Consider the following 13386-nt stretch of genomic DNA (forward strand, 5'->3'; position numbering starts at 1 on the left):
TTACCTCTTAAGATTAATCTTGTTTCAAGCTACCTTGGTTATTTTTCGATTAGGTGGTGAGCTGAATAAATCAAACAAGAATTAAGACCCTTTGTCCTTCTTTGTCTTTTCATAAAGGACATGATGCAATTGTCACACTCCTGAAACATTATAAGAGACCTCAGGATGAATTGCCCTGTAATGAATATTCTCAGCCTGGAGGAGGTACCCCCTTTCTTGTTAATTTTTCATTGTTAGTGCAATATTGTGCCTAAAGGTAAACCTGTGTTTCTATTACCAACATTCTGGGGTTAGGGAGGAAGGCATGTCAGATCAGCTTTATTTTAAGAAGATTTACATCTGGGTGAGGCTGAAAATAAAGAAGCCCCCACTTAGGCTATTTTCTAACTCACCGATCTGCAGTTCCTCCAAGTTTTACATTCCCTGGACCGGATGTTTATGAGGCTGGTGCATGACTGGGAAGGCCTGGGTAAGCTGAGAGCAGTCATTTTCCATTTCAGTAATCTATTAAGACAGGACAGAGAATACTCATATGCAGACACAATTAAATCCACTGCTGTCTGCTAGACCTTGGATTTTTATTTTTAATCATTTTATGTACTCTCTAAATAAAACACTTGCTGTCCAGTTTCAGTATCTAGAGAAAAACCTAGACTTAAGTTATAGTCTCACTTGGTGTTCTTAGCAAATTTGTTTTGTCACGTGCTACTTTTTATAGTGTTTAGCTTTTATGGAAAAAAATGTTTGCTACCTTTAACTCTATAATTTGATTTCTAGATGGCTCCTATGTGTCTGTTCCATCCCCTTTGGGGAAGATTAAAAGCATGACAAAAGGTATTTTAATATGGGACAGTTGTTATATTTTATTGCTAACAATAACTATTGCCTCAAATATGATAACTTTCTATTTTGTTTCATATATTACAAATGACTATTTTGCAAGCATAAACAATATTATTAACAGACCATTCTTTCCATAATTAACCTCATCTGCTATGTTATTTTGCATATGCCCTCTTAGTTCATGAAGGTATAATGGTGAAAATTCCATATGAATATTAAAAGAAGATCAAATTCACATAGACATTTGTATTTTTAATGAAATATAAGTTATAAATATTAATATCTTTAAGGAGAATGGGGAAAAGGTTTGTCATAGGGATAAAAATTGAAAAATAAATTATTTTTCAAAAGATCCCAAGTAAGTAATACTTTGGGAACTTTTTTGAATGTATGCTATACACAGAAATTAATACCATTGAATCAGGAAAGTAAAAAATATTCAACTGTAAATTTATATTTATTTAGAATTTGAAGTTTTTAAAAATAATTTTTGGTTTTGAATGTTTCTTCTGAATAACTCATATGCTTATTTCCTAATTGGCATCTCTTGAAGGTTTAGTTTATGGATATTTGACTAAGCTTTTTGTGACAGGTTGCAGGGATTGACCAGATAAGACTCTTTGTATCATGATGTGATATGGACTGTACTCCAGAGTTGCCACATCATACGGACAAGCTAGTGGTTGACCAAATCAAGAATAAACCCTTAGCTCCGATAACAAAGGTTGGGTAACAGAGACAGAACTAACGGGCTTTTAATGTAGGGGAATAGAGATCATTTGTGATAAGGTTTTAGTATCTCCAAGTAGTCAATTACAGTTGGAAAATTAAATGTTACTAGGGTATGATGTTTTTGGTTAAGTATACATGTGCATGTGTGTGTAAGCATCCACATGTGTGCTTTTTATCTTAAAAAATAAAATAATAATTCCTGTTTGCAGAGAAGGCAGATGTTCTCCTTCTAAGGGCTGGATTGCCTTCACATTTCCATCTTCAGCTCTCAGAAATTGAGTTCCATGAGATTATCGGCTCAGGTAACCTAAGAAAATACTAATCTGTTTTAGTTTAATGAGCTCAGTTTAATAATATGTGTTTACTTGTTTCTCTTAAACAATTTTAGGTTCCTTTGGGAAAGTGTATAAAGGACGATGCAGAAATAAAATAGTGGCTATAAAGCGGTAAGCAAGCAAATGAGAAAATTTAGCATCCAAGTAGAGCAGTAAACTCTGAGAAGCATGTGCATGGCTAGCCTCTTGTTTTGATTCACCTGTTGACTGAAGACTTCCTGTTGCTGTCATTTCCAGTTATCGAGCCAACACCTACTGCTCCAAGTCAGATGTGGATATGTTTTGCCGAGAGGTGTCCATTCTCTGCCGGCTCAATCATCCCTGTGTCATTCAGTTTGTGGGTGCTTGCTTGAATGATCCCAGCCAGTTTGCCATCGTCACTCAGTACATATCAGGGGGTTCTCTATTCTCCCTCCTTCATGAACAGAAGAGGTACGGTCTCTGACTTATCATTTTACATGTCATTGGAATTACAGTTGCAATACCTCATACGCTTTCTGCTTAGGTGAGCTTTTACCTTCTGATATCTCTGAGCGCTAGGAAATGTGACATTTTAAAGATGGCTAATAATTTATGCCCAATAATTGTGTTTTAATGACTAGAAAGATTTCTGTGCTTTCTTAACAGGAATTCAGTTTAAGATAACAAATTCAAGGAATTTAAATTAGTAACTGAAGCTTATAATAATTAGGCTAAATTTGACATACCAGTAAAGCAGATATGTCTAAGATCAGAATAAAATAATTACCAGGGGTCACAGTATTTATTTTTTAAAGTTTTAAGAAAGAATAGTCTTGCACAAGTCTAACTTGAATTCACTTCCTAGATCTATGCATACGATAATTAGAATGTGGTTTTTACTCAGTGATTAGATTCCATTTTTATGTTATTACAAAGACATTAAGTATAAAATTACAAAGATTATAAAATCAAGTTGACTGTTTAAATAAGAGGGGTTGGTATCTGAATTGATTTATAATTAAGCATTATCAGATGTAGAAAAGCTATTTTTCCAAATTTGTAGAATTTTTAGCTTAATGTTCAATCAAGCAAAAAAGGCTGAAATTATACAGAATAACAAATCACACACACTACTGATTTCTTTTAGAAAGATATGGTATTGGCTTTGACCATTTCATCCTCATTAAATCTATTTTTAAATTCTAGGATTCTTGACTTGCAGTCTAAATTAATTATTGCAGTAGATGTTGCCAAAGGTATGGAGTACCTTCACAACTTGACACAGCCAATTATACACCGTGACTTAAACAGGTATTTTTTCCCTCTTAATAATGAACTTGGAATTGTGTAACTCACTAGGAGTCTAAGACAGATTTCAGTGAAGATACATTTTAGATTTATTGCAGAACACAGTTTTCTACTCTGTGGGTAAAGGGACAGGCTACCACAAGCCTAGGGGATAGAAAGGTTTGTCATTGTCTTTTACAGAAATAGAAAGCTGTAAAACTGCCTCTCAGGGACCTTTCAAATCTGTGAAAAATATGCAGAAAGACTATGACATCTGTAAGATTCACCAGCTAGCTAGTTCTCAGGCCAGTAAAGTCAGATCAAGGATTGAGATCAATGACCATTATAGGATGTCATGTCTCATACAAAGTCAGGTATTATAGTAGGACCTGTTATAAAATTATCTGAAATGCTACTTTTGTGCTAACATTTTGTTATTTTTCTTATAATTATAAACTCAGCCAAAACACAGAAGCTCATTTACCTAGTTATCATGTGAAGGTGTTTTCATGTGGAATGGAGACTTGAAACAAATATAGAACTAGAATGTTTTGGTGGTGGAACTCCAAGGGTTTTCTTTTTTTTTTTAAATAGTGAACGCTTTCTCTAAGCAAAGTCTTAGAGAAAGGCCGATACACAAAAGGAGCAGCTTTAGTTGAAGGCAGAGTATGCAGTGGAGAATTCTGTTCCTTTACCATTTCTCACTGCCAAAGAGGGAGATCCTTGGGCTGTCTCTCTGGAATCTCAAATGTGCTAAGGAGAATATCTGGAAAACCACCGATCTGATAAACCACTGGTTTATGAAACAAGCCGGATTATTCAAAATCAATAACTTTCATTTCATGGTTGCCAGTAAGGTTCAAGTAGATCCCATATATGATCCTTAATACAAAGCCCACAGTTCTAAAACTGCTAAATATTCATTAATTACTCCAGTCATTTGTTCAGTAGCTATTTGGGTATCTGCTATGTTCAAAGCCTTTATACTTGGCACAGTAGAGCCAAGTGGAACTTCCATAGACTCCATTCTCAAGGAGCTTTCCTACTCTAGTAGGGGAGAAAAATACCTAAATATGCTCTAGGTATAAAAATAACAAGTTGTCTTAAGGAAATAGTGAAATATTTTCTATAAAATTTCAGAAAGAAGAATATTAATTACTTCTGAGAAATTTAGAACAACTTTATGGAATAGGTGACCTTCAGGCTTGGCCATAAAGGATGGTTAGAATTTGGAAGAATATCCTAGGCTTAGGGAAGACATGAAAAAAAAAAAGAGATTAGAAAGTTAAAGGCATGTATAGGAGCACTGAATAGTTTCACTTTAGTAGATGAAATGTACAAATGTAGGTAGTGTATTTAATGTATGAAGAGGACTCTTGGGAAAGAAAAATAAACTGAAACAAGAGCACAGAAATTAGTGAATGCTAGAGTAAGGTAGTTTAGACTTTGTTCTGTACGCAAGAAGGAGGCACTGAGGATGTTAGAGCAAGGAGTCACAAATTTGAGACTGTAGTATGGAAAGATTAATCCAGCATCTTTTGAAGGGAAACTAGTGAAGCAGTTGTTGCAGTGATCTAGATAAGTAATGAAAAGCAGAAGTTCACTAATGGCAGAGGAAATGAAAGGAAGAGACAGGAGAGATAAAATAAATTAGATATGAAGAGTGGTTGAATCTTAGATATTGGAAGTAAACATATATAGGACTCAATCTATAATTGTTTACTAGTTTTCAAATAAAAGTCATTTCTTCCCTGTTATTTTCTTTACCTCTCTTTTAAAAATATTTAAGTTAATAAACATATTTTTTCTTTGGGTTTCAGTAACAATGTTCAGGAAACAGATTTAGGTGATAAATTAGCATAATTCAAACTGGTGATCTGTGAGTTTTAGGGGTATTGTTTCGTTATCCCAACCATCTTTGCATGTGTCATTGAAACAAATGTGCTCACTGAAAGTTTTCTCTTGCTGCAACGCTTCACTTGTGGGGCAACTGAAAGTGTGTTCTGTTGCCCTGTGAGTAAGTGTAAGTTGTTGCCACCAGGTTATAAAGCAGGACCAAAAATATAAATGTTGTTGATTAAAAGTGAAAATAGAATATGCATTACGTAACAGATATGTTTATATTTACCATTTTTTCTGTCTCTAATCTAACCTAAATACTTAAATTGTGCCAAAAAGTCTTCGATTCTTATGAAACACTATTTCATGGGTGCCTTCAATATAATAGAGTACCAAATTCTTGCATTATTATTTGTGGACTATTTTCTACTGCTCTTTAATCTGGTAGCAATAAAACATTCAATTTTTCAGTTTAATGCAAATGTAGCATGTGTACTGCCCAAAAGAGTCTAAGTCCTTCTCCTCAGGGTTTATTACTACAATCTGGTTAGGTACATAAAACATATGCCCAGGAAGCAAATTAATTGCCATTTAAGGTGGAAAATGATTAAGGGCCAAAATAATTAATCAGCAATTTTCAAAGGATTTTGAGTAAATTAAAGATCAAAGTAGAATGGAAAGCTTCCTGGAGGATGTAGAGCTAAAACTAGACTTTGAAGGATAGGCATGTATCTTTCCTCAGTCTTTTCATAGCATACTAATCCTTGTATTTGCACAATGCTTAGAAAGTCCCTCCCATTGAAAGAGGTAGAGGGAAAGATGTACATAATAGAGGGAGGAACTCAGGCATTACATTTGTATTGAAATGACCTGTTTCCATGTTTCTCTCCCCAACTTTTCTGGGCAGGTCAGGGCCTCAGGAACAGCAATCCTGCTCTCTTCATCTCAGATTTCCAAAACTAAACATAGTGTCTTACACAGAGGTGTTCAGTCAATGCATTTTTGACTGAACCAAATTCTTGAGGCATTTCGATGAATGTCATTTCAGAAAGCAATGGCCTAGTTGGTACAAGTATGACTCCTTGTAGATAGAGTCTGACTAACTTGCCCAATACCTTTTATAGTTCTAAAAGAAAGAAGTTTTTTGAGCTTACAGATCAGCCCACAGAGAGGCGACACTTCTATCTTTGGTTTTGTGGTTGTTAATTTATTTGAGTGAAAGGAAAACACTTTGGCTTTTCCCTTATAAGTTTCTTACCATATAAATCAAGGAATGCTTAAGGAAGTGGTTCTTTCCAATGATGATGATGAGAATTTATTCAGTGCTTACAATGTGAAAAACCTCTGCTAAGCCCTTGTTATGTATGCTCTCATTTAATTTCACAGCAATCCTATAATACAGTTATTATTATGTCCATTTTACTGTAAGGAAACTGACTAAAGATATTAAGCCCACAGCCACATGCTTATAGCTATATTATGCTGACGCAACCACAACAGCAAAACCAAGTCAGTACAGAGAGATAGGAGGAGGCTGGGTGATATTGGATGAGCATCAGCCATGTTGATCAACCTTGCTCTTTGCACTTCAGTCCTATAGGCGCAATTCCTGTGACCCAAACCATTTCTCATACCGTCTCCTTGTGCTTCTGTGTTTCTGCTTTATTTCTTCTTCTACACCCCAAGTTCTGCTAGTATGGAGCAGAAGTTGCATATGAGTCATACGGATATGTCTTCTTTGGCCCATAATGTTTAAATATTTTTAAATGTGTAGCTTTAGGCAGGAAGGTACTTTTCAATTTGTCATAGACCCCACCACCTGCCAACTTACCAGGTTATACCTGGTCCAATTTATATGCTCATTTTGTGGCACTGGAGCTTACAAAACATGGTTTACAGCTAAACATTTTAATGTTTTTTACTTAATACTAGCAGCTATCTGTGTTTTCTTGGTAAAGTCCATTTTCCAAATTTTTTGATGTTGGAACCAAACATCACTGCAAACATCAAATAAATGGTCTTTTCTGTATTTAAATAAATAATATAACAGCACTGTAATCAATGAAACAGTGATGTTTCCAACAGAGTGGCCATGGCACTCCCAAGAGAGATATATATGAAAGCATCCTGTAAGCTGTGAAGCACTATACAAATGCCAGTTGTTATTGTGATTAATCCCTCACTTGTTCCTTTATAGGTCAAGGATGTGGATGGAAAAACACTCCACAGTATTCTCATCCATACAGATATTTATTTTTGTATAACACAACTAATTAATTGGGGGTCCAGGTCTAGATCTGAGGGCTGTTTTTGAGTGTCAGCTTATTCGAGTGACTATAAAGGAAAATAATTAGTGATAATTGAAAAACAGCAAACTTGCTGATGACAAATGACAGATAATTTTAAATGACAATGCTAGTAAAGGCTAAAAGAATTTTAATTTTGAAGGTGGATTTAACTAAGTTAGTGAAGATTTCAGAAGGTATTAAAGAAAAATTTGATTAAAACTTTTAATAATTCTTTTAAGTTGATGTATGTGTTTGCCTTTCAGTTGAATACAAAATATAAAAACCCTGCATTTTTTTAAAAAACAGCAATCAAGTACAAATTAACAAATTATTGTTTTTCTGTTACCTAACTATTAGGTACAATTGTATTCCTTGATTCACATAGATTATAGAGTTCGCTCTCAGCTATTCCTTTCGCTTGTGACTTTTCTAATAAGTGATTATACAGAAGGAATTTAGCATTCACTGGCAAATACCATCCTGCAAAGAATTCTGAATACTTGAATGCAGGCCAATTAATTGATTACATTGCAATATTTATAGTAAGTCTTAAAAGAGAACCCTTCAAACTCATGAAATTCTTCACAACTCTACTTTTGTAAATCTCTAGTATAAAACCAGTCACAAGTGACATTTCTAATTTTGTCAGTTTTTTTCATTTATTTCCACTTTAAAATTAAGTGAATTAATTAATTAATATAAAATATTTGAATGGTTGATATGAGCCAGAGTCTATGCTATGCCTGGAGGAACAGCTGAGGATGACAGACCGTAGCCCCTCTCCAGCAGAGCTTAGAGCCTAAGTATTATTTCCCAGGCATAAGAATCATCTGGGGGCCCTCCTCTAAAAAAAAAATCAAAAACTCCTTCCTAAAAGGCACAGATTGAGAATGTCCTAAATTGGACCTGAGAATCTATATTTTTAAACAAGATTACCAGCTAATTCTTATAATCAAGCAAGGAGAGAAAACATTGTTCTAGTTGGAGTGGTTTTCACATTTGGCTACACATTAGAATCTCTAGGAAAACTTTAAGAAAACCTGATGCTACTTAAATCAGAATCTCAGAGTTGGGGCCCAGGTGTCATATTTTTAGAGAGCAATACAGGTGATTCCAATATACAGGCAGCATTGGGAACTACCTTCTAGTCTAATACCAATTACTCCTCTTAACCATTTGCTATACAATCTCATCCTTCTCTTCTTCCAGGGTGGAGTGGGAATACTTGGAAATCAAGTCACAATGTAATTCCAAATGTTTTGTGAATCATTGCCTTAAATACAATATAATCATTCATTCATTCACTCAATAACTAGCGCATAAGACAGATCCACATGCTCATGATACCTATGGCACAGAGTAGGTTCCAAGATCCAGCAGTTTCCATGGGAGTTGTGCTATGTATACTAAAGCATTCTTGAGCATCTAATTTATAATTCATACTTAATATTAGAAAAGTTCCCAGGAGTGTAGGATCTTCATAAGCAGCCAAACAGAAGTAAAAGTTTCAATATTAGACAACTGAAGTGCACGCAGTTCATACGAGTATTCAAGGCTATAAAACCCTGGAAGAATATAGACCTATGAATAGTAAATCAATACACACATATATATAGAGAAAGAATCACATAAATGTATATGTGAATATCATACATCAATGAACATATAAGCATGCACATTTTCATGTTTTTGTAATGCTTCCATTCTTTCTCATCTGCAGTTCTGAAGAAATTAAGCCCTATGGAAAATGATTTGAGAGAGATTTTTCTCAATTCTCCCAAGGATAAGACTAGCTGTTACCATTTGGGATTCATAGAGAAGTTAATTCATTACGTACAAGGGATGCCTTGAGGCTTAGGGCCTGAGGGCTTATGGGGTGCCTAATTATGAAATGTCTATATCCAAAATTGTAAGATGACTTCAGATTTTCAAAATTAAAAAAAAAAAATTTAAGTAATCAGTTTCAATCGGTGTCAATTTCATTACTACTATGAGTAATGAGGGAAAAAAAACTAAGCTATACGGCTTTCCAAGATGAAATTTGGATTTGTTTGGCTAAGTTATCTGCTTCAATAACAGACCTCAAAATGTATAATGGTTCAAAAACAATAGAAGTTTGTGTCTTGATTGTGTGAATTAACAGGTTGTTGTGGTGGTCCCTTACCCATGAAGTTGTTCAGGACCCATTTTCAGCATGTTGCATCTAGGGTCTCCTTGGGGATCATCTCTATTCAAGTGAGCATAAATGGGACAAGAATATGTGAGACGTGCATGAAATGCTTTGTGGGCCAGGCATTAGAGTGGCATATGTCACTTTCAGTCACATCTCATTGGCTAGAGCTCAAATAGCCATGCCTGACTGCAAGGAGTACTGGGAAATGTAGTCCAGCTGTGTGCCCAGAAGAGGAAATGAGTTTTGGTAGGCAGCCAGCAGTCTGGGTTACATTCACCTTATTTGCACTAGTGATGACAGGTACTAGGGTTTGGGTAGAAGGGTGATCTAGATTTGCCTGAATTAGTTGCACAAACATAATGTCAACTGCATACTAAATATTTTTAGTTTACAAACACATTTTCACAATGTATAAACTAATACCACTAATTGGGAGATGTGGTGTAAGCTACTCAGTAAAGCATATTATATATAAATTAATTTTGAAATAATTCTCATTCACTTTTTTTGTTACATTAAAAACATGAGAATAGCTTTGGGAATGTGGGGACCTGTGTCCCTGAACCTAAACATGGTTCAAGGGTAAAAAACATCTACCATAATAAGATATAATAGTATGAAATAGGCTATATAAATTCAAAAACATCTCACAGTTCCATTTGCTCTATGTCAATGAAAACACACATACACATTTTTCTTTAAAAGTGAAAATTAAAACACAGACTCTGATCACTCTACTCATAGAACCTTATTATACCATATCCACTGAAAGGGTTCCTCAGACATTTAATTCTACAAATTAATCCTATTTGCAAGGCTTCCCTGGTGGCGCAGTGGTTAAGAATCCGCCTGCCAATGCAGGGGACACGTTTGAGCCCTGATCCAGGAAGATCCCACATGCCATGGAGCAACTAAGCCCGTGCACCACAACTACTGAGCCTGCGCTCTAGAGCCCGCAAGCCACAACTACTGAGCCCGTATGCCACAACTACTGAAGCCTGAGTGCCTAGAGCCTGTGCTCCGCAACAAGAGAAGCCCACGTACCACAAGGAAGAGTAGCCCCCGCTTGCCGCAACTAGAGAAAGCCCGTGCGCGGCAACGAAGACCCAACACAGCCAAAAATAAAATTAATTAATTTTTTAAAAATCTTATTTGCAAGCTTCACTCAGGTGTTGATATTCAGTCACATTTTCCATTCCCATTTCTGACGTGCTTGAAGTCAGTCTATCTGTCCTCAGCTCCCTGAAGCTCCAGATGAAGCAGACAGTTCCCTCTGACTCTCAAGTTCCTACCTGTTATTTAAATAGAAATTCACTGTCCAGCTCATCCTCCTCTTCTCTGATAGTAGATCCACCCCTGCCCTCTAACCTGATTCCCACAGTTCCCAGAGGGCCAGATGTGTCCCAAACATTCTCAGTACATTTCATTTTGGTTCCTCATCCTGAACCAGAATAGCAGTCCCCCCTCCTTACTCTATCCTATAATGTCCCTTAGTCCTGAGTTGTGCTTTCTTTGTACTCCTGTGGAAATAGTTAAAGTTTCCTCCCAGGACCAGTTAAAATGTTCTTCCTCTCTCAGCTGCCTCCATTAGAATGTCTGGTTTAATTTTGGCTGCATCCACTAATTCTAAAAATAGTGCCCCTACTTGACACCTCATTAAGTAAATTCCCTTAGACACATACTCCCTTTAAATTAAAACAGGTATATTTAAATCAGAGGAAAGCTCCTTCATTCTGCCCACACTATCATATTGCTAACACAGACCTGGTCAAACCTGCCATCTTTCGCTGTAACTTCCGTCGGAATCTTTGCCTCAATCCTCCCAGTTAGACACATCCCTGAATCTCACATCTTAGAGGTGGATTCTGAGCCACACTATGCCATTTGACACCGTACACAAGATTATGTGTGTGTACAAAATAAATGTGTCTGTGTGTAAAGAGAACATAGAAAGTCAGGATTTGGCCAAAAACAGGAATTCTGTGATACCAAAATTTGCTTTTGATTTGACATAAAAATGCTACTAGTCCTCACTGGAACGTGGCCTTAGACTTTCTTACACCCATGCTTTTTGTGGTGAAGTGGTTCAGTCTGCTGCCTCTTTCTTCAGTACAACACGGCCATACCCTGGGAATTCCCAAAGCCAGAGACAGGAGTGCTTTCCCTGTGGCAGGGTTACCTTCTGTCACCCCAGGGTGGAGCTTGGAGGAGAAGGGATGCACCTTTTGACCTGCCAAAACCTTTCCAGTCCTTCCCTATGACTGGCAGTGAACTTGCTGGCCTGCAATTTTCTAGTGTTGCTGGTTCCTCACATTGCCATTTTCCATCCTTTGGGGATATGGCCTGTATAGAGTCAGCTTTTGAAAATGTCAACAAAGGCTTTTCTCTGTTCGGTCTTGTTTCTTCTCTGCTCTCATTTCTTGGGAGGCACTGTGAGTGCCCCTCTTGGCACCATGTCAATTTCCTAAGCAGCTAACCTTTCAATAATGATATTAATGCCACCTTGTGGTTATCTGTGCATTTCTCAGTTCATCATTTTCAATCTTTGCTTGCTGAGATTCATTTATGTTGTTATGTTGTTCAGATCCTGGAGTTTATAATAGAGAGCAGCCTGACTCGGGGCCCAGAGCCAGAATTGCTAGCTAATAAATGAGGAACAATCTTAATAGGTAGATATTTTTCCATTGATTGAATTTCAATAGCTCTACCTTTAATTTGGCCTAGGAAAAGAGATGCAGAAAATTATAAATTTTCTTGCCTTGCTTAATATTTTCTGTCTCAAAATCCTCCTTGTCAGCCTTGTGAGGAAGCAACTCTTCCAATAATGTTAGTCTTCTTTTGACTTGCAGCATGAACAGTTCCGGGAATCTGTGTTGGTGTGGGTTACCACCCTATTCGAAGGCCACAGGATGAACCAATTGAGATTGCAGGCTACGGAACCAGACCACGCGAGTTCAAATACCAGCTGTGTCACAGCTTACCTGTGTCCTTGGGCCATTTGTTTAAATACCAGTTTCCTAATTTGCAAGATGGCAATAATAATACTTACCTTATAGGGTTTAAATGAGAAAATGCATTAGATATTATTGTCATTATTTTTCTTAAGGAATATTTTCACTACTTAATATTCTTGAATGCCCAAGTTTCTTTACTGAATTAAATATTTCTAAGGACCTGTCTCCCCTTTTGATTGTAGTACCACAAACTTTGTTTATAATATCTCAGATGGCTAGTTTCTTCTTGTCATGAAGATGTAAGAGCTAACTGGATTGTTTGACTGAGGATCTCATATATATATATATATATATATATATATATATATATATATATAAAGATGGGCCAGGGAATTCTAATCCTGTATTACTTTCTTCACTGAGACCTCTCCATCCCATCATGGTTTAAACTTGCAACAGGGATTCAGTTTGACAGTCCCATTGGGTTGATGCAGATCTAGAACAGAATTTGGATAAAAACGTAGCTGAGGGTTGACAGGATTATTTGATTATTCAAGATCCTTCTCAGTGATTGTTCTTCCTAGGGCTCATTCACAAAACTTAAGCATACAGTTTAAACATCTGCCATTCAATCATTCAACAGTCATTTGTTGGGAACACAATGGCAGAGAAGGGGAAGCATCATCAAAGGCACATACCAGAGTTCATGCCAGGAAAAAATGTCAAGTAGGAGAAGCCCTAGTTTTGCAGAGGATGTATGGAGCATCTATGTAGTTAGGCATCTTTCCTTCCCTATGCCCAGTTAGCTCACCGGGCTACTCAACTGAGATATTGTCCTTCTTACTCTAAGGAGCAGGGGGGGATGTTTTCAAAGTTAACACTGAGAAGGTTGCCCCCTGCTCTTCTTTCAGTAGTCAAAGAAAAGAAAGAATTCATCCCGTCACACCCTCTTGATTCCCAAAAGACAGTCATTT

General features: G+C 36.5%; 1 protein-coding gene across 1 annotated transcript in view; it reads left to right on the plus strand.

The window, feature by feature from the left end:
* The window catches only part of TNNI3K (TNNI3 interacting kinase), a 311246-nt gene that overhangs the window by 140113 nt on the left and 157747 nt on the right, over nt 1–13386 (plus strand). Inside the window, exons 14-19 of the mRNA XM_059924452.1 lie at nt 118–204; nt 778–834; nt 1785–1877; nt 1964–2021; nt 2148–2342; nt 3078–3182. Of these exons, the coding sequence (XP_059780435.1) occupies nt 118–204; nt 778–834; nt 1785–1877; nt 1964–2021; nt 2148–2342; nt 3078–3182 (595 nt within the window). The remainder of the gene's footprint in view (nt 1–117; nt 205–777; nt 835–1784; nt 1878–1963; nt 2022–2147; nt 2343–3077; nt 3183–13386) is intronic.

The sequence above is a fragment of the Balaenoptera ricei genome, chromosome 1 (genome assembly GCF_028023285.1).
Source record: "Balaenoptera ricei isolate mBalRic1 chromosome 1, mBalRic1.hap2, whole genome shotgun sequence".
Lineage (NCBI taxonomy): Eukaryota > Metazoa > Chordata > Mammalia > Artiodactyla > Balaenopteridae > Balaenoptera > Balaenoptera ricei.